The 21464-nt window shown below is 49.1% G+C and overlaps 1 protein-coding gene across 1 annotated transcript in view; it reads left to right on the forward strand.

Annotated features, from left to right (window-relative positions):
• The window catches only part of SHISAL2A (shisa like 2A), a 21773-nt gene extending 1288 nt beyond the window's left edge, over nt 1-20485 (forward strand). The window contains 3 exon segments of the mRNA XM_075615511.1: nt 2692-2792; nt 2795-2851; nt 19309-20485. Coding sequence (XP_075471626.1) covers nt 2692-2792; nt 2795-2851; nt 19309-19493 — 343 coding nt within the window. The 3' untranslated portion in view covers nt 19494-20485.
• The last annotated feature ends 979 nt before the right edge of the window (nt 20486-21464 follow it).

The raw sequence follows: 21464 nt of genomic DNA on the forward strand, positions 1-21464 counted from the left end.
AGGAGCTGCCTATAATAACATCTCTTGCTCTCTCTGTGGTGGTAAAACTTCTGGCTGCTGGGAATGCCTTGGTATATACTCGGTACCACTTTGTCTGCCTTGACAAAGTATTGTGTGTTTACTTGCTGCGCAGTGTGTATCTGTAACACGCAGAGCAGTGTGTATTAGTACCATGCAGAGCAGTGTGTGTATCTGTAACACGCAGAGCAGAGTGTGTATTAGTAACATGCAGAGCAGTGTGTGTTTCTGTAACATTCAGAGCAGTGTGTATCTGCAACACGCAGAGCAGTGTATCTGTAACGCGCAGAGCAGTGTGTATCTATAACATGCAGAGCATTGTGTATATGTAACACGCAGAGCAGTGTAGTATCTGTAACATGCAGAGCAGTGTGTATCTGTAACACGCAGAGCAGTGTGAGTATCTGTAACACGCAGAGCAGTGTGTGTATCTGTAACACGCAGAGCAGTGTGTATCAGTAACGTGCTGAGCAGTGTGTATCTAACACGCAGAGCAGTGTGTATCTGTAACACGCAGAGCAGTGTGTATTAGTAACATGCAGAGCAGTGTGTGTTTCTGTAACATTCAGAGCAGTGTGTGTATCTGCAACACGCAGAGCATTGTGTATCTGTAACGCGCAGACAGTGTGTATCTATAACATGCAGAGCATTGTGTATATGTAACACGCAGGGCAGTGTGTGTATCTGTAACATGCAGAGCAGTGTGTATCTGTAACACGCAGAGCGTGTGTGTATCTGTAACACGCAGAGCAGTGTGTATCTGTAACACGCAGAGCAGTGTGTGTCTGTAACACGCAGAGCAGTGTGTCATGTAACACGCAGAGCAGTGTGTATCTGTAACACGCAGAGCAGTGTATATCTGTAACACGCAGAGCAGTGTGTATCTGTAATGCGTAGAGCAGTGTGTATCTAACACGCAGAGCAGTGTGTATCTATAACACGCAGAGCAGTGGTGTCTAACACGCAGAGCAGTGTGTATCTATAACACGCAGAGCAGTGTTCTTAACACGCATGGTGTATCTATAACACGCAGAGCAGTGTGTCTAACACGCAGAGCAGTGTGTATCTATAACACGCAGAGCAGTGTGTCTAACACGCAGAGCAGTGTGTATCTATAACACGCAGAGCAGTGTGTCTGTAACACGCAGAGCAGTGTCATATCTGTAACACGCAGAGCTGTGTGTATCTGTAACACGCAGAGCAGTGTGTATCTATAACACGCAGAGCAGTGTGTGTATCTGTAACACGCAGAGCAGTGTGTGTATCTGTAACACGCAGAGCAGTGTGTATGTAACACGCAGATCACGTGATCAGTCCGTCACTGATAATGGAACGGAAGGAGGAGGATTCTTGATAGATCACAAGGAGCGCCGGACGCCATCTCACCTGGGAAAATGAGCAGTAACATTATGATGTAGCCACTCCCTGGGCCCCGGAGTGCAGACCCAGCTGTGGCATAGCAGCTACATCTATAGGCACCCAAAGGGTCAAATTCAATTTCACGTTTCACACCCTGAGAACCCCCTGCAGTGCTAATCTGTGGATGCTTCTCCGTGCGGTGCTGCTCTGTACGGTGCTGCTCTGTACGGTGCTGCTTCTCCGCGCGGTGGCTGCTTCGTGCGGTGCTGCTCTCGTGCTGCTCAGTGCGGTGCTGCTCTGTGCTGCTCTGTGCGGTGCTGCTCTGTGCTGCTCTGTGCGGTGCTGCTCTGTGCTTCTCGCGCGGTGCTGCTCTGTACGGTGCTGCTCTGTGCTCGTCTGTGTGATGCTTCTCCGCGCGGTGCTGCTCTGTGCGGTGCTGCTCTGTGCTGCTCTGTGTGATGCTTCTCGTGCGGGGCTGCTCTGTACGGTGCTGCTCTGTGCTTCTCCGCGTGGTGCTGCTCTGTGCGGTGCTGCTCTGTGCTGCTCTGTGGGATGCTTCTCCGTGCGGTGCTGCTCTATGCTGCTCTGTGCTTCTCCGTGCGGTGCTGCTCTGTACGGTGCTGCTGTGCTTCTCCGCGTGGTGCTGCTCTGTGCGGTGCTGCTCTGTGCTGCTCTGTGGGATGCTTCTCCGTGCGGTGCTGCTCTATGCTGCTCTGTGCTTCTCCGCGCGGTGCTGCTCTGTGCGGTGCTGCTCTGTGCTGCTCTGTGGGTGCTTCTCCGTGCGGTGCTGCTCTATGCTGCCTCTGTGCTTCTCCGCGCGGTGCTGCTGTGCGGTGCTGCTCTGTGCTGCTCTGTGTGATGCTTCTCCGCGCGGTGCTGCTCTGTGCGGTGCTGCTCTGTGCTGCTCTGTGTGATGCTTCTCCGTGCGGGGCTGCTCTGTACGGTGTCGCTCTGTGCTTCTCCGCGCGGTGCTGCTCTGTGCGGTGCTGCTCTGTGCTGCTCTGTGGATGCTTCTCCGTGCGGTGCTGCTCTATGCTGCTCTGTGCTTCTCCGGCGGTGCTGCTCTGTGCGGTGCTGCTCTGTGCTGCTCTGTGGGATGCTTCTCCGTGCGGTGCTCTGCTGCTATGTGCTCTTTCTCCGCGCGGTGCTGCTCTGTGCGGTGCTGCTGTGCTGCTCTGTGATGCTTCTCCGCGGCGGTGCTGCTCTGTCCGGTGAGCTCCGTGCCGGTGCTGCTCTATGCTGCTCTGTGCGGTGCTGATCGTGCAGTGCTGCTCCGCGTGGCCCTGGATCCTGCTGCAGGGCTGCTTGTGATAGTGTTGCTGTCTCTCTCTCCGCAGTGTGGGGCGCTGGTGGGTTATCGATAGCTGCCGTGGTCCTGCTGGCTTTTATCATCACGGTGTGTGTTCTCTGCTACCTGTCATCAGCACCAAACCCCACAGCAAGATGGATACGGGGCTGAGCCTACAGACAGCAGGTACTTGTACGCGGCAGCTTGTGCACACACAGGGCCACTGTATCACCAGGCAGCACTGAGCACACCTGTCCACCTCTGTATCAATTGTCTGTGCTCATCCCTTTGCTCATGCTAGTGTCCAAACATACGCATACCCCCCCCCCACCCGACTCTTCCACAATAACCCCCCCCACCCCTTCCCCCAAACCCCCCCCAACATCCCCCACCCCTAACACAACCCTACCATACCTTCCCCAACCCCACTCCTCACCTTCCCATCCCCCCCTCACCCGTCTCTTTCCCTCACCCACTCTTCCCTCCTCCTTCCCTCCCCCACTCACCCGTCATCCTTTCCCCCCCTCACCCTCTCTTCACCCCCCTCACCCTTCTCTTTCCCCCCCTCACCCATCTCTTCCCCCCTCACCCTTCTCTTTCCCCCCCAACATCCCCTCCTTCATCCCCCCTCACCCTTCTCTTTCCCCCCCCTCACCCTTCCTTTCCCCCCCCACCCTCTCTTTCCCCCCCCTCACCCTTCTCTTCCCCACCCTCACCCTTCTCTTTCCCCTCCCTCACCCTTCTCTTCCCCCCCCTCAACCTTCTCCTTTCCCTTCTCTTCCCCCCCACCCCCCTTCTCTTCCCCCCCTCACCCTTCTCTTTACCCCCCTCACCCTGCTCATTCCCTCCCTTCATCTTCCCCCCCTTCACCCTTCTCTTTCCCCCCCCTCACCCTTCTCTTTCCCCCCCTCACCCTTCAACCCTTCCCCTAACTCTTTCCCCTCCCCCTCACCTCTCCTTTCCCCCCCCTCACCTCTCTTTCCCCCCCTCAACCTTCTCCTCTCCCCCCCCCACCCCTTCTCTCCCCCCTCACCCTTCTCTTCCCCCCCCTCAACCTTCTCCTTTCCCCCACCTTCTTCCCCCCCACCTTCTCTTCCCCCCACCTTCTCTTCCTCCACCTTCTCTACCCCCCACCTTCTCTACCCCCCCCACCTTCTCTTCCCACCACCCTTCTCTTCCCCCACCACCCTTCTCCCTCCCCCCGCCTTCTCTTCCCCCTCCTCCCGCCTTCCTTCCCCTCCCCCCGCCTTCTCTTCCCCCTCCCCGCCTCTTCTTTCTCCCTCCCCCGCCTTCTCTTTCCCCCTCTCCCCTCCTCTTCCCCCCCCTTCCCCCGCCTTCTCTTCCCCCCTTCCACCTCTTCTTTCCCCCCCCCTCCCCCAAATACCATCTAAATCCGGCATTAAAAAAAATCTAATTGCATTTAAGGTTTTCATTTTCACAGTACAATAAAGTGAACACAATAAGTACAATATTTCAGGGTGACAGTTATATATAACTAGAATTATTGCATCTTCTATCACAGGGAGGCTTAACTCCAGTTCTCAAGCTTCTGCTCAAATCAGAGGCTCAGTCTTCACTGAGGTCTGGGGTTTAGCACCCCTGCTCTATCTGGTGAATCTTCTAAAGAAAACATAACTACTAAGAAAAATCAAAGCATGAAAAACAACATATAGAGCATCTAACATCTCTTTCACCCTCCCTCTGCTTTTCCTCCCGTTCCCCTCTCTCCCCCTCCTTCCTTCCCTCCCTCTCCCTTTATCTTCTCCCGCCACTCCACCTCCCTCTCCCCCCCTTACTCTCTCCCTCTCCCCTCTTTCCCACTGAACAATCATTTATTTGAATATGGTAAAATTGGATGGAATTAAAACATCCATAGGGACAGGCACAGCCATTTTTATGTGACCGAAAGAAAACGCATGCATACAACTTTTTGCCCCCAACTCTCTGTATGGACCGGTACGTTTACCTCAACATGCAATGTTTTAACCAGGCACGCTTCAGCGCGACTCGGTGTAAATATTACACAATGTTAACCGTTCATTAACGCATTGGTTGACATCAAAGGACTTTCCCTTTATTCCTTAGGTGTAGGAAACCCATTGAAATGGCAATACAACAACAACAACAACCATTATTTGTGTTTGAAATATCAATATATCAAATAACCCAAATGAAAACCCAATAAAATGTATTACAACATAATTAATATAAAATGTGACGTAAAAACCCCCAAAAACCAACAATCTGTCTCCATCCCTGGAAATAACAAGGCTGCGTATGCAAAAAAAAAAACCCCTCCCAATAAGGGACACGTGCAGTAAAGCAGCAGTCTTAACGCCCTATAACATCAAGTATAATAACCTGGACCACTTTGCTTAAAGTGCTTGCAATTTAATGGCGTGGGTTCTAAGGGATATGCCGGGTACGCACGCTGTTGTTCATTCACCCATAAATGACAACATACACTGCACTTCTTGTTTGTGCTGCAGTAATAAGATAATTCTTGTGCTATTGTGCTCCCTTTGATCTGCTTTTAGACAGTGGGATAACTAAGTATCTCTCGATGTAATGACGTGGCCCTCCTTTTGTTCTGCTCCTGAAGCGGCTGCCCACCTCAAATCAAACCCAGGAAGTAAATGCACTTATACTTCCATTACTTAGCGGCTGCTATCCATCTCTGTACCAGACCCGCTGCACAGATCAATGCTGGACAACTGGGTCAGTTATCTCTTGGGAGGGCTGGCAAGAAACTGTGATGGCTTAGTAGGTGCTGGGCACTGGGCCGCTGAGCTGGTCAGACTCGGCTATATCTTTGTGAAATGTGGAGGGTGGCAGAGGCTCTATTGACTAGAATGGGACATTTGGCCGTGGCTGTTTCGCCGCGACCAAATGGCCAGCGGTGGTTGGCAGCAGACGGACCCTCTGCCACAGCCGATTCGGCACTGGAATCCCCACCGCCGCTTCTAAGGTAAGTTTTTATTACTGGTTAGGGTAGGGGTTTATTTAAGGGGTTTTAGCGGTTAGGGTTGGGCGTTTTAGTGTAAAGACTTAGGGTAGGGGGTTTATTCACTTACCTTAGCGGCGAAGTGGCCGGCGCAGCAGGTTCTGGCAGCGGGGTGAGTCATGGCAAAGAACCAGCGGCCATGTGGTCGTGGCAAAATGTCCTAGACCTCTAAGAGACGGGTCTGTGGCTCGCTGTGCTTGGTACATGAACTAGTCAGCCTTCTCCTGTCCTGACTGGCGAGCATGACGGACAGAGGCTCAGTACTCACCCTCACTGCTCACATAAGTACGGATCTCTACAATAAGGGAGGCATGCTCTCACACTGTCTTGGGATCAGGGGAGGATGGCAGACTCAGGAGAACCCAGCTGGTGAAGGGACCCACGGGCGTACAGGGCTTGTCAGGGGTGCAGGCAGGCACCGGAAAGTGTAGTTGTAGAGATGGCCACCCCAGGTGAAAGTTTTGCGCGCTGAAGCGGCGTTGCACAGCATTGTGGGCCGAAACCACGTAGGCTGCGGTGCTGACCACGTCGGAAATGTCACACCCCCCAATACATTGCGCCGCACCGCAGAGCTAACTAACAAGGTGAGACGGCACTGGCGGAGCTGCCGGCTGCGCCGTTTCCACGGCTAAACGAAGTGCTTAAAGCAAGGGTGCAGGGCGTCCCATGCAAACTATTCTGTGCAGAGATACACACACCCCCACGATCGCAGAATTGCCCCTTCTATTGCAAACCTGGGCCCCACCCTTAAGGTGGAACCCCCCCTGTAACCAGAATGTAGCAGTGGCAAGGATTCCTCAAGTGTTAAATATAGGTGATTGTGGCCCTTTATAAGAGTAATCATTTATTAGTATATGTATACATTTTCTTTATGTTCTATTGCAAGTATTTGGGGGGATAAAGAAGAAGAAAGGGGATACATAGGCAGGTCGTATGCAAAATAAGCCTGTTTCGTACGCAACACCCCTCTTAACACACATAAGTATAATGATAGACAGGGCCTCTGATTAAAGACTATTACTAAGGAAAGGAGCGAGATGATAGGGTAACCAAGAAGGATGACATCATGGAAGGAGGGGCTAAGAGAGAGCTACTGGCGAGAGATACAGCGGGATGGCAGGCAGAGCCTTCCAAACTGGCACAGCAGCACATCCCGGAGGCAGCAAGTAAGGGAGACCAGTGTAACCTGGGGGGCCTGAAGCTGTGAGTAGATCAAGCGGAAACACATCCACAGGATCGGCATTATAAACACTTCAATATCCTTTTCATCTTACACATCTATCATCATTCTGGCCTGCACCTATTAACACACCGACGTTTCATACCAGCTCCAATGCTGTGCTGGCACCAACAGTGCCCATTGGATAGCCTCTGGACCACCGGGACTGAGTAAGAGACACTAAGGGACAATTGTGCAGTGGGGTACATTTTCATCCTTTCCATACGATTGTCATAAGTATTGTGTGTGTGTGGTCCTCCTCCGATATGTGATCACTGTGTTTCTCACATAACTATATCAAAAGGATACGTCTTGGGAGACTTCCGGTGACATCACCGTGAATGGTTGGCTAGGTGAAGAGCTCCGATGCCCTCCAAAGAAAGCGATTAAATTAAGCACCCCACACCTCTGAAAAAAAACCCAAAAGTGGCCAGTACCCTCCCTGAACCCACGACATGGCAGGAAAGCAGCAGAGGAGAACCAAAACCCAGTCACAATTTTTTTCCGCCCGCACAGCGCCAGATGGAGCCGTCCTCTGACTCCCAAGATGGCGACGAGGAGCTCACGTACGCCGCGGAGGACGCAATGCTCGGCCAATTCAATCCGCCCAACAGGAACAAAATAAAGACTTCTTCGAGTCCCTGTTCCTCAGAATGAGAAGGGGCTTTCTGGAAGACCTAGAGACGGCCCTCCAGGGCATCAGATCAGACCTGGGCACCCTCACCACGCGAATCGAGGTATTGGAGGCCAAAATGGACGTCGTTTCGACAGCCCACTCCAACACAGAAGATGATATGGCCAGAATGGGTCATGAAATCGCAGAACTTAAAAGTGCCCTCGAGGACCATGAAAACCGTGACCGAAAGCACATCTGCGCTTCAGAGGTATCCCTGAGTCAGTGCCGCCAGAATCTATTCAAACCTACCTCAAGAAAGTATTCCTAAACCTAGTTCCTGAGCTGTCTGAGCACGACCTCCAGCTTGATAGGGCACACAGAGCCCTGGGACCAAAATCCCCAGACCCGAACCACCCCAGGGACGTGATACTGAAGTTTCACGCTTACACTGCAAAGGAAAGGATAATGTCGGCCGCCAGAGGGGCAGGAGATGTTCAAGTGGACGATTACACCATCCAGATCTTCAGTGACTTATCCAGGACCACTGTCATAAAGAGGAAGGAGATGAAGCCCCTCACAACTCTCCTACGAGATCGGGGAGTTAAATATCGATGGGGCTTCCCCTTCAAATTAATAGTGCCCTGGAATGGCAGATTTTTTACCATCTCGGATCCTGAGGACTCGAACGACTTCCTAAAGGCCCTCGGCATCACTCCCCCGCGGGAGGAGGATCGTCCCTCTCGCGCCATGGCACGGCCAGAGTCTACGGAGACCCCACGAGCTTCTGAACGTCTCGCCAACCAGAGGACCCACTGAGCAAAACACCACCCAGCTATTTGCCAGACGGCCCATCTCTCCGCTCACCCACACGGACACCCCCATACCCAGCAACATACTCACTTTCTTAAGTGCAACCCTGCTCTATCCCGTTAGCTGTTAAAGGGATGCTCCGTTAGTGGATGGTACCGCATCCCCCCTCGCCCCCCCGTCCCCCCACAGTGGCATACCCCGAATCAAAACTGTCCGCAACACCCAAACACCCCCCCCCTCCCCTCCCCTCGCCCCACCGCGCCCAGACTTACCACACCACTCCTCGTCCGGCTGCTGCCTCCTTGTCTCCCCAGATCCCTCCCGAGGAACCGCTGATTGGAAAGCTCCCCGCGAGACCTATCCTCCCTCCACACTGACAGAGCCGGAACCACGAAAGACCGACTGCCAGCGCATTTCACCGCGCAACGATCTACGGAGGCCTGGAGAATGGGGATTATCTCTGGCCAGAGACGCTGAGCACATCCCAGGAACACTCTCCCCCGGACAATCTGGCCCATCAAGCCCCAGCAGCCCGGACAAAGCAGAAGGGAAGCCCCCCAGGACTAACAGTTGCTGCACAAGCTCGGAAATCCTGAGTTGAGGACTTATACCCCTCTCCAACAGCCCCTGAGGGAAGGTCGTATAACTCTAATCTCCCCCTCTCCCCCCCTCCCCAAACCACAGGCCCAACTCCCCGCTCACTTCCATACTCTCGCATCCAATGGTTTGACCCCCCCCCCCCAAAGCTCACTACAGAAGTTCAATATTATGTCAAATATGCACGACTAACTGAGTTCCATGTATGTTCCAATATAATGTTTCTAACGCATTTCCCCCCCTCGTCCCCCATCCCCTCATCCCCCATCCAATGCCCCCTCCCGTTCCCCCCCCCCGTACCCCCCTCCCCGTTCCCCCCCTCCCCTACGTTCCCTCCCCCCTCCCCCCACCTGCACCCCGCAGACAGGTGTAAAAAAACAGCGCCTCGGGCTTTCCCACACAATTGTTTGCACACCCACGGGCAAGCGAGGGCCCCCCAAACAGCCCCTAAGGGGGCAGAATATTATGATGACTACACAGTGAGTGAATTGTTTTCTAACGGTCCTAGCGCAATGCCTCCAAAAACACTCATCCCCCCTCCTCCCCCCCTCCCTTCTCCCCCCTCCTCCCCCCCTTCCTTCTCCCCCCTCCTCCCCCCCTTCCTTCTCCCCCCCTCTCCTCACCCCCCCTTGGATACTTGAGTAAAAAGAGCGCTTTGAGCTCTCCTCCGCGACTGTACGCTCCTCTTGTATCATATGATGGCCCCCCTAGCAGTCTCCAAGGGGGAAGAAGACTGTCGGTTATAAAGTGATACTGCTGTTTTGTTTCTCTCCGAATGTGATGCTTCCATAAGCACCTACCCTGTCCCCCCTCTCTCCCCCCCTTCCCCCTGTCTCCCCCCCTCCCCCCTCCCCACCTTCCCCCTCCTCCCCCCCCCCGTCCCCTCACCTACTCCCCGTATATTCAAGTAAAAGGTGGGGCTCTCCTTCACAACTATATGCACACCTCATGGTTACCTGTACTAAGGCGAAGCTCCCAAAAGTGCCTATCTTCCCCACATTCTCCCCCTCATATATAATATAAATAGAACACCTCCCACATAAAATATTTAGGAATAAAAATAACTAACTCATATAACTCTCTATATCGTACTAACTACCCGCCCCTATTTTACAAAATCAAAAGAGACTTGGACACTTGGAACTCCCACCAGATTTCCTGGTGTGGTAGAATTGTGTCCGCTACAATGAATATCCTTCCCCGTCTACTCTATTACTTCCAAACACTCCCAGTACCAGTCCCATTAGCGGAACTAAGGAACATACAGTCCCATATCCTACACTTCATATCGAGACAGCGCAAACCCAGGGTCTCGAGGTCAGTACTCCTGTCCTCAAAGACAAGAGGGGGTTTGGGGGCCCCAGACGTGGTCAGATACTACCAGGCAGCACAGCTGAGACAAGCGGTGGTTTGGAATAACCCCCCGAACTCCAACTGCTGGCTAGCAATAGAGTCCCACCACGCATCCCCCACCCCCCTCCCGGTTTTGCTATGGTCACAGGCGAACAAAGAAAAGAGACCCCAGAAACTTGAGCTTGGGGCGAGGAAATGCACGTGGTCCACCTGGATTAAAAACAAAGGGAAATATGGCCTAGCTTCATCCCCCTCCCAACTCACCCCCATCTTCGGAAACCCAGAATTCCCACCTGGGTGCTCCCGTACCCAATTCGGTAAATTCCAGGACCTAGATATTAGAATAGTTGCAGATCTGCTGAAGAATGACGAAGCTCTGTCCTTCCAAGAGCTCAAAACTAAATTCTTAGCCCCCATCCTCCCCATTTTCAAATTCCTTCAGGTAAGGCATTTCCTTGGAGCTCTGTCTCAAACTTCCAAATTCCCCCCGCAGACCAGATTCGAGTCTCTCTGTCGAAAAGGCGAATACCAGAGAGGACTAATCTCTGAAATTTACAGAATAATCGAGGCCTCCCACCCCCCACCTTCCCATACCTACATGCAAAAATGGTGCGCGGATCTAAACACACAAATGGATCTGGAGGATTGGGAGGATGTCAGGGAAGCAGCTTCCAAAACATCGATTTGCTCCATCACAAAAGAGAACATCTACAAAATACTATTTCAATGGTACCTGACCCCGAGCAGACTGAGCCAGATCTTCCCCGGCACGGATGATTTGTGCTGGAGAGGATGTGGTCAAAAGGGTGACATGGCCCATATTTGGTGGTCATGCCCAGAGATCCAGAAGTTCTGGTCCAGAGTCCAAAGACTCCTATACGAAACCCTAGGACTGGAGGTCCCCCTGGACCCTCTGACCTACGTGCTGGGGAAACCAATAGAATTCCTCCCCGCCCCACTATCCAGGCTGATATCCGCTATACTAACGGCAGCCAGATGCTCAGTTGCGGCGGCCTGGAAGCAAATAAAAGCCCCCTCCAGGAGGACAATTGTGAACAGGATAAACACAGTTATGAATATGGAAAGGCTCACGGCCATGCTGAAACAGAGAATGCCCCAGTTCTACAAAACTTGGGAACCATGGCCGGGCTCGGGGGCTCCGTCCCTTCTACAGGTCCTAGTCAACAACTGACCCACCCCGGTCTGGGAGTGATTGGAGACTCCTCCGAGTTTTAGCAGTTGAGCAACAGAGGAAGGGGCGTATCTTTGTTATATTGCAGAGGAAAAAGCGACAAGTTTTCGAAATGTTTTGAATGTGAGGGGCGAATGTGAGAGAGGAGTCGAGTGTGACCACTAGGCAGCGTGCTTGGGCTACTGGGTGAATGATCGTAGTTCCAACAGTAATGTGGAAAGAGATAGTAGGGCCAGGTTTGGGAGGAAGTATGAGGAGCTCTGTTTTAGCCATGTTGAGTTTAAGGTGACGGAGGGCCATCCAGGATGATATAGCAGAGAGACATTCAGAAACTTTGGTTTGTACAGCAGGTGTAAGGTCGGGTGTTGAATAGTATATTTGTGTGTCGTCAGCCTAGAGGTGATAATTAAACCCAAAAGATGTTATTAGGTCACCTAGAGAGAGTGTGTACAGAGAAAAGAGAAGAGGTCCCAGGACAGAGCCCTGGGGTACCCCCACAGAGAGATCAATAGAGGAGGAGGCGGTGTTAGCAGAAGAGACACTTAAAGTATGATGGGAGAGGTAGGATGAGATCCAGGATAGAGCTTTGTTCCGAATACCAAGAGTATGGAGAATGTGAAGAAGAGGGTGGTCCACGGTGTCAAATGCTGCAGAGAGGTCGAGTAATATGAGCAGAGTGTAATGACCTGTCTTTGGCAGCATGGAGGTCATCAGTTATTTTAGTGAGGGCTGTTTCCGTGGAGTGAGCAGTGCGGAAGCCAGATTGTAGAGGGTCTAGGAGAGAATAGGTGTTGAGAAAATGGAGCAAGCAAGAGAATACAAGACGTTCAAAGAGTTTAGAGGCAAAAGGCAGGAGGGAGATAGGTCGATAGTTAGAAAGACAGGTAGGGTCAAGCTTGCTGTTTTTGAGTAATGGTATGACTGTTGCATGTTTGAAGGAGGATGGAAAGGTTCCAGAGCAGAGGGAGGAGTTAAAAATGTGTGTGAGTGTAGGGATTATAGTAGAAGCAAGAGGTTTTAGGAGATGGGGGGGAATGGGGTCAAGAGGGCAAGTGGTAGAGGGAGAAGAGGCGATCAACAGCGACACATCCTCCTCTGAGACAGTGGAAAAAGAGTCAAGGAAGGCAGGAGGAGAGTTAGGAAGAGGTGTAGGATGGGAGGAAGAAACAGAGGGGATGTTCTGACGTATGGATTCCACCTTTTCCTTAAAATAGTCAGCAAAGTCCTGAGCGGAGATGGAGGAAGGAGAGGCAGCTGAGGGTGGTTTGAGTAGAGTATCAAAGACAGAGAACAGTCGGCGTGGGTTAGACTTGTGCATGTTGATTAGTGAAGAAAAGTAGGCTTGTTTAGCTTGCGAGAGGGCAGAGTTGAAACAGGATAGCATAAATTTGTAGTGAAGGAAGTCTGCGAGAGTATGAGATTTCCTCCAGAGGCGTTCAGAGGAACGAGTGGAGGAACGCAGCATGCGCGTGTGGGAATTTAGCCAGGGTCTAGGGTTAGAAGGGCGAGGGCGGCAGAGAGAAAGCGGGACATGTAGATCAAGAGAGGAGGACAAGGCAGAGTTGTAGTTCCTGACCAGGTTGTCAGGGTCTGTAGCAGAGCTGAGAGAGTAGAGGGAGGAGCTTAAAGTGGACTCAAAGTCAGGTAAGTGAATAGAGCGCAGGTTTCTGCAGAAACGGGGAGTAGATGGAGGTGGAGAAGGGGAGAAGTGAGATAGAGAGAATGAGATGAGGTGATGGTCAGAGAGAGGAAAAGGGGAAATGGAGAAATCGGAGAGAGAGAAGTTTTTAGTGAAAACCAGGTCTAAGTAGTGGCCATCTTTGTGGGTGCTGGCTGAAGTCCACTGTTGAAGGCCAAAATAAGAGGTTAGAGAAAGAAAGCGGGAAGCCCAAGGGAGAGAGGGGTCATCAATGTGGCAATTGAAGTCCCCAAGGAGAAGAACAGGGGAGTCTGAGGAGAGAAAGAAAGAGAGCCAGGATTCAAAGTGAGAGAGAAAGGCAGAAGGGGGATGAGTAGAGGTAGGTGGGCGATAGATGACCGCCACATGGACAGGGAGAGGAGAGAAGATCTGGACAGTCTGAGCCTTAAAGGAGTGAAAAGCAAGAGATGGAGGAATAGGAAGGGTTCGGTAACGGCAGAGAGAGGAGAGCAGGAGCCCCACGCCTCCACCCCTGCCATCAGTGCGCGAAGTGTGGGAGAAGGAAAGGCCACCATAGGAGAGGGCAGCTTCCAGAGCAGAGTCAGACTGAGTGAGCAGAGTCAGACTGAGTGAGTCAGTTATAGCAAATAGGAGCAGAGAGTGAGAGAGAAAAAAGTCATGCACAGTGAGGAACTTGTTAGAAAAGGAGCGAGCATTCCAAGGGGCACAGGAGAAAGGGAGGGAGAAGGGAGGGTGGCAGGGGATGGGTATGAGGTTGGAGGGGTTGACACCAGAAGGAGTAGCGGTTGCATTTGGCAGGCGAGGACGAGCGCATGTAGGAATAAGGCAGGGACCAGGATTGGGAGAGATATCCCCAGAAGAAAGGAGGAGAAGCATGGATAGAAAGAGGATGTGTGAGGATGATTTGTAGGGGTGTTTTTTAGTGCAGGGGATAGAGCAGTGTGGTGTCAGAGGACGCAGGTAAGAAAGGAGTTCATGTGAACAGAGAAGTGATGAAGGAAGGAGAGATGGAGATATATGAACAGAGTTAGAGACATACTGAGGCTGGTAAAAAGAAGTGCATAATTTGAGAAGAAGTGAAGTCACAGCAAATATAAATGGTAAAGGCAGCATCACAGCAGTAATGATGCAGTCTGGTATAGATGATATCCTCCTTTCCAGCGTAGTTCAAATGCAGGAATCAGAGCCAGTTGGGGGTGTCCACTTCTTCACTTCTTTTGAACTTCCTTTTAAACTTCAGTTGTTCAGTAGTCCTGCCACTTATAATGGGCCACTTGGACATGGGCTGCAGATGAGCTCTTGGGTCAGATAGTTAATAAATATTTGTCATGTCTCGTTCTCCCCATTTTACATAACCAGGGATCCCACGTCCTGCCAAATTTGGAAAATGTGTCATTATGAAAACAAGTCTGTTTCTCCATGTACAGTACATTATATGCCAGATGTTGTTGACGATCTGTCATGCTTGGTGTGACTGTCTCCATATTGCAACGATACAACATCTGCTCACCGTAAGACTACACCTAATCAGCTTGTATTATCTAACGGAGGGTTCCTTGGGCTGCCTATTTAGCAACATCCATAGGGATCCTGAATTCAAATGTTTCATTAATCTAGGCGAATAGTTGCTTCCACAAATTGGTGGGTGTGGAACAGAGATTCGAGTTACCCACAATCCCTTGAAGCACAATGGAGAAGCAGCTTTATAAACCTTATGTAGTCTGGTTGGACGCAGGTGTCACCTACATATACATTATTTTATACACGTTTTATTTTGTAATCGTGGTAATGGAAGTCTTTGCTACTGATTCCCAAACCTCTTCCCAATCCTCCAGCGTCTCCCCAATTTCTGATTCCCAGTGTCTCATGTAAGCACATTTTTCATTTATCTTGTTTGAGATAAAGTTCTGATATAGAACTGAGATCAACCTGTTACTGAGAGGAGAGGATATACAGATTAATTAAAAAAATATGGGTGGAGGACAACTGAAAGGGGAGAGACAGCATAAATTGGCAATCTAGAGAGATCAAAAAAATAAAACTTTACTAGTGGGGCCCCAAAAAGCTTGTCTTGTACATCAAAAGCTTGTCTCGCTGGAGGTTCACCACTCCGAGACCTTTCCTCTGCCACCATAGAAAAATATTTCTGGCCATACCTGGCCGAAACTGTGGGTTGCCGATAGGGGAAGCATGTGAGAATTTGGAGAGGTCAAGTTAAATCGGATTTTGAAGCATCCCAGATTTTTAGGGAATGCCAGGCAATAGGATTCATTATATAACTAGTTAGTTGCAGCCAAGGAGCATTTCTAGCCTGAAGGGTCCTACATCTACCCTTTCGATATCGATCCAAACTCCAGAGGGGACAGTGGGCAACCCTGTCTTGTGCTATTTTGAATGGCAATCAGTTCTGATATGAAGCCCAAACTCCTGACCTCAGCTTTTGGGAAACTATAGAGACCGTTGATTGCCATCAGGAAGTTACCTGTCAACCCAAAAGAGTTTAACACCATAAATAAATAGTCCCAGTCCACTCTGTCGAAGTTCTGTTTGCTGCGTCTAAAGTGAGTATTGGTAGTATTTAGCACATGAAGTGTTAATTAATTAACCTCTTCACTGCCAGAACGTTCTGCAATGCTTCCCAGCCTCCTCTCGCACCCATGGGGCTTAGCTTTGCTCACATGGATGGTATATAGTAAATGAAAGAAACCAGTGTTCCTAAGAAAAGACAATTGTACAGGCTGACTCTTCACCTTGTGCCGGATGAATTGCTGAGACTTGTGAAATTTGAAATGTGAGGCGCCTGAACCAGCTCAAGGGGTCACAGTGCGGATAGATTCCTCTTTGTACACTGAGGCACTGGGGGATCATGCATGTTTGGAAAGCACATCCTCAGCTACTTTTGAAAGCTTTACCTAATCTGAGTAATGTAGGAGATGCTGCACTGTTAACCCCTTCCCTGCTGCTCATCAGATCTGCAAAGTGTTTCCCTCCTCAGAGACGGTGAAATTGTAGATCAGAGGCTCTGTACTCCAGTCCTCAAGACTTCCCCCAACAGGTCAGGTTTTAAGGATATCCCAGCTTCAACACAAGTGGCTCAATCTTCAACTGAATCACTGATTGAGCCACCTGTGCTGAAGCAGGGATATCCTGTAAACCTGACTTCTTGGGGGGGGGGGGGGGTCTAATTAGGGTTGCCAGGTGTCCAGTATTGAACTGGACTGTCCTGTATTTGGAATGAAGTTAGTTGTGGGGCTCAGTAATCAGACAGAGTTACATTTGCACAACATATGCAGCATAGTTTCCAGATAAGAATGGAGTGTCCACAAAGTATTTCTTCAATGAAAACTGGGGGGATATGTGTCTAGGGGTGTCCATGTGACAACCACACCAATTAACACATTAATGAACACCCGGCCAGTATGAATACATATATAAATGTTCAGTGTATACAGGAAATATATTAAGGCACAGCGGCCCTTTACCTGTATACTCCCAGGGACACTCCAGATATCAGCGGCGTGCAGTCCATCCAGGTGATTGATCCAGAAAGCAGCAAGTGTCGATAGAGCACAGCCAAGGGAATCCAACCTCTAATTTCAGATGGAAAAAATATCCAGGCAACCTCCAAAAGTTAATCAATTGATCATATTTATTGCAGGCTAATAGACAATAAAAATGGACAACATGAACGCACCTACGCGTTTCATGCAACAGCACTTTATCAAGGTGTACAAAGTTTAACGTTAGCAGCTTCTTTATACTCAACTGAACTGTCCGTTGCGCCCTCTGAGATGACGTTATCATCGCGCGTCTACAAACATAGTCGCGCTGACGCAACGTGCATCCCCACAGGCCGAGCAGGTCAGGTGGTACACTGTTTGTTTCTATACAAAAACTTTATTAATCACAAACAACGAACATTTAGCAAATGATAAATGAAAATCTTATTGCTTAAGAAGCAAAACCCTGAGATAGAGTACCATGAGATAGACATATATAATTTTACACATAATAGAAAATTCAATTAATGTTATATATGCATAAATATAACTTGATAGTAATATGGTACATTTAGTATATGTAAACCTACATTTTTCTACATAGTATACATAATCAGGGAATAATTTAAAAACCTTGTAGTTCATAGAGGACAATTATCAATATGTGTGGAGATGAATATGAAATACATGGCAATTATAGACTAAAAAACCATCATGTCATAAAAATATTTATACTGTATAATGGTGATTATTGATGTGATCGATGTATACAACAATCCACACACCTGGATATAGAACAGTATAGACATGTATACATAGACCCTATTAGACAAAATAATTTATTAATTATTATTATTCATGTACAGAATTCTCATTTATGTTATTGATTATTAATAATTATTCATTAGTAATTAAATATTCCAAATTTATGACTTCATATGCCTTCACCAATCACTGTTTATGCTCTCTTTGTGTCTAATAGGAATGAACTTCCCAAAACTGACACAAGGTGCTCCATAGGATAGAATGATCCCTCCATTACAGAGTAGGGTGGCAGAGACCCTGGGGTCTGTGTACCTGGGCAGTGCTGGCATTATCCGGCACACATTGCTTTCGCCATTCATACATATTCAGTTTTCCTGAAGCTTTCAGTTCTGGTAATTGAAAATGCGCAGACCGTGAAGAGGGCAGCATTCTTACTTAGGCTGAGGGGGAAAAGAAGGTTCTTTATTTTGTATCTACTGTAAATAGGAGCTAAAAATACTGCTTTCTGAGTCATGTCATTATTGGCTTTGAGTTGGTGAATCCATTTAAATGACATAAGAGCTTGCAAGCAAATGGTCTTTTTTTTGTGTGTGTTTACACGGTCAGGGCAATTTGTGATTGCTCTTTAGAGACCATTACTAAGTGTTTTCTTACGGAATAACATGCAGAGCAGTGTGTGTGTCTGTAACATGCAGAGCAGTGTGTGTCTGTAACATGCAGAGCAGTGAGTGTCTGTAACACGCTGAGCAGTGTGTCTGTAACGCGCAGAGCAATATGTGTATCTGTAAAACGGAGAGCAATGTGTATCGGCAACGGGCAGAGCAATGTGTGTATCTGTAACACGCAGAGCAATGTGTATCGGCAACGGCAGAGCAATGTGTGTATCTGTTAAACGCAGAGCAGTGTGTGCATCTGTAACATGCAGAGCAGTGTGTATCTGCAACAAGCAGAGCAATGTGTGTGTCTGTAACACGCATAGCAGTGTGTATCTGTAACACACATAGCAGTGTGTATCTGTAACACGCATGTATCTGTAACATGCATAGCGGTGTGTATCTGTAACACGCAGGTGCAGAGCAGTGTGTACAGCCGTGGGTGTATGTGCAGTGCGGTGTCTATAGGCGTGGATGTAGGTGCAGAGCGGTGTGTATAGGCGTGGGTGTATGTACAGTGCGGTGTGTATAGGCGTGGGTGTAGGTGCAGAGCGGTGTGTATAGTGGGTGTACAGTATGTGCAGAGTGGTGTGTGTATAGGCGTGGGTGTAGGAGCAGAGCGGTGTGTAAAGGCGCAGAGCGGTGTGTATAGGCATGGATGTAGGTTGCAGAGTGGTGTGTATAGGCATGGGTGTAGGTGCAGAGCATTGTGTATAGGCGTTGGTTTAGGTGCAGAGCAGTGTGTATAGGTGTGGGTGTATGTGCAGAGCAGTGTGTATAGGTGTGGGTGTATGTGCAGATCAGTGTGTATAGGTGTGGGTGTATGTACTGAACAGTTTGTATAGGCGTGGGTGTATGTGCAGAGCGGTGTGTATAGTGGGTGTACAGTATGTGCAGAGTGGTGTGTGTATAGGCGTGGGTGTAGGAGCAGAGCGGTGGGTGTAGGTGCAGAACATTGTGTATAGTCGTGGGTGTAGGTGCAGAGCGGTGTATAGGCGTGGGTGTATGTGCAGAGCACTGTGTATAGTGGGTGTACAGTATGTGCAGAGTGGTATATAGGAGAAGGGGACAATGGCATCACACAGACAAGAAGCGCTCAAAGAAGTAAAACTGATAGCAGTGACATCATATGAAGCGGTGCTGTTATACAAGCAGTGACATCATACTGAGCAGTGCTGTTCTTTAAGCTGTGACATCATATGAAGCGGTGACATCATAGGCACATGCACACAGATTATGTGTCTCTCTTACTCTGTTTTTCTGTTTGTTTTTAGGAACAGAGCAAAGCTCTTTAGAAGGGCCCAGCAGATCCAGCCATCCAGCGGCACCCAACAGATTCAAAAGGCACTTTCTCAGCCATAAACTGGACTGTGATAACCAGCCGCAGGACCCCGACAGACTGTTCCAGAGATGCTTTCTTGCAACTGTGACCACCATCAACGTACAGGGACCTTCCTGAGGGCTATCCATGGTACCTCAGAGGGCAGGGGACCCATCCTACCTGCAGGAAAGGCCACCTCTAGCTCCATGAACCATCTTCGCATACACGCACCCACCTACCCTCCCGCACACGGTGCAATGCTGCTGTCTGCAACAAGAACCTCTTCCCGGGTAACAATCTTTCACGGGGGGGGGGGGGGGGTGCAATCTCAGCCGTTAGCGGGGTGACCAACAGTCCAGGTTTTAAAACATTTCTCTAATTAACACTTAATTAATTATGACTAAGACAACTTGTATGGGCGTGTGTGTTCCTGGGCACCAGGCCGGCTGATAGCTGTCAGGGGTTTAAAGCTTGCTATCCCTAGCTCCGGGTTCCCTCCGGGTCCTGCGATACTGACTGGGTTAGCTGCTGGTGCTGCTTTCTAGACATTTTAAAAGTAATCCAATAGAAAGTTGCAAAGTTCCCCCCTCCCCCCCCCCCTCGATGATATTGCGGCTTCTTATTGGTCATTGCGGATTGAGTTTCTCCCCCCCCTGTTTTTGCTTCCTACTGGGACTGTGAGTTTGTGGGTTCCTGGATTATTTCAGGTTTTTATTCCTCGTGGGGATGTATTTGAGGAGTGGATGTATAGATCTGTGTGATCTCCCCTCTCTCTCTTTTTATTGTTAACTGTTATTTGTGATTTTTTTTTAATACATTTTGTTGCATTACAATTGATTTTGCTTTTTTGTTTCTTCTCTTCTGCGCCCTTTTTTTGTGTTTTGTCTGATGGGAAGAGGGACCTGTTCAAGACCACTGAAGGTGAAGGATTTCACATCACCCCTGGGGCATTCAGAGAAATGTCTCAATACAGGAAAACCAATATCCTGTTTCTTGATTGATCTACGGTGCTCCATTATCCGCACCTTCAGCGATCTAACGGTCCTGCCTATATAGTCCTTGCCACATCCACAGCTCAATTTGTAAATCACAAAATTACTATTGCAAGTAATAAAGCTTTTGATTTTGAATTTGTCTCTATTGATTTGGGATTTAATTGTCTGTAGCGATTTTGCATATGCACAAATGCTGACATAACGCATTTGTGAAAGCCTGTAGGAGCCGTAAATGTCTTTGTCTGGACTGTCGGGGGATTATAGAGGCTTGGTGGTGATAGGTGTGTAGCCAATGTTCTCGCTCGTTTGAACACAAATTTAGATTTGTCCTGTATAATAGATGCCAATTCGGAATCTAGTTTCAGGACATCCCAGTGTCTGAAGATAATGTGTTTGATGTCATCCACATGTCTACTATATTGTGTTATAAAAGATAGCGGTATTTCTTCTTTATATTCTAATTCTTTAGGTGGCTTATCTCTAAGCAGACAGGATCTATCTGTGAAATAAGCATTCTTAAATGCATTTTGTATGTCGTGTGGCATAACCCCTCTATCGGAATCTCTGGGCAAGGTCTCTAGATTGTTCAACAAACAATTCCATGTTTGAGCAAATCCTTTAATCTAAGGAATTGGCCTTTCGGGTTTCCTCTGATCAAAGATTTGGGGTGTACACTGATGGCTTTTAGAAAGTCATGTTAGTTCAGTCAACTGCTCAAAGGAAATATATTGAAAGAATACTTCTGTTTGTGAGACCTATTTTCTTAATCTCTTTACTTGAATGTTTCATACATTTCTGCAGATTTGGTTTGATCTTACTGCAAGCGTGGTCTTCCAAGAAAAAGGGGAGTGGGGGACAGCACCAAGAGAAAAAGGGGACACAGAGAGAACTCAAGTAGTGTAGTATTGCAAGGTTAAAAAACGGCAATAGTGCTGTGTGACCTCCAATGGTTCTACTCACATGTGAATGGTATTACCTCTCCCCCTGCATGATAATTCGGGAAGCAGTTTGTCCAAACACATGCCCCATTTGCCATCCCATCACATCCTAGCCAAGTCTGCCCTTATTGCCAAGTGCCTTCCCAACAGGGTCTAACATAACCCTTAACAAATGC

This window comes from Ascaphus truei, chromosome 10 (genome assembly GCF_040206685.1).
Source record: "Ascaphus truei isolate aAscTru1 chromosome 10, aAscTru1.hap1, whole genome shotgun sequence".
NCBI classification, from domain to species: domain Eukaryota; kingdom Metazoa; phylum Chordata; class Amphibia; order Anura; family Ascaphidae; genus Ascaphus; species Ascaphus truei.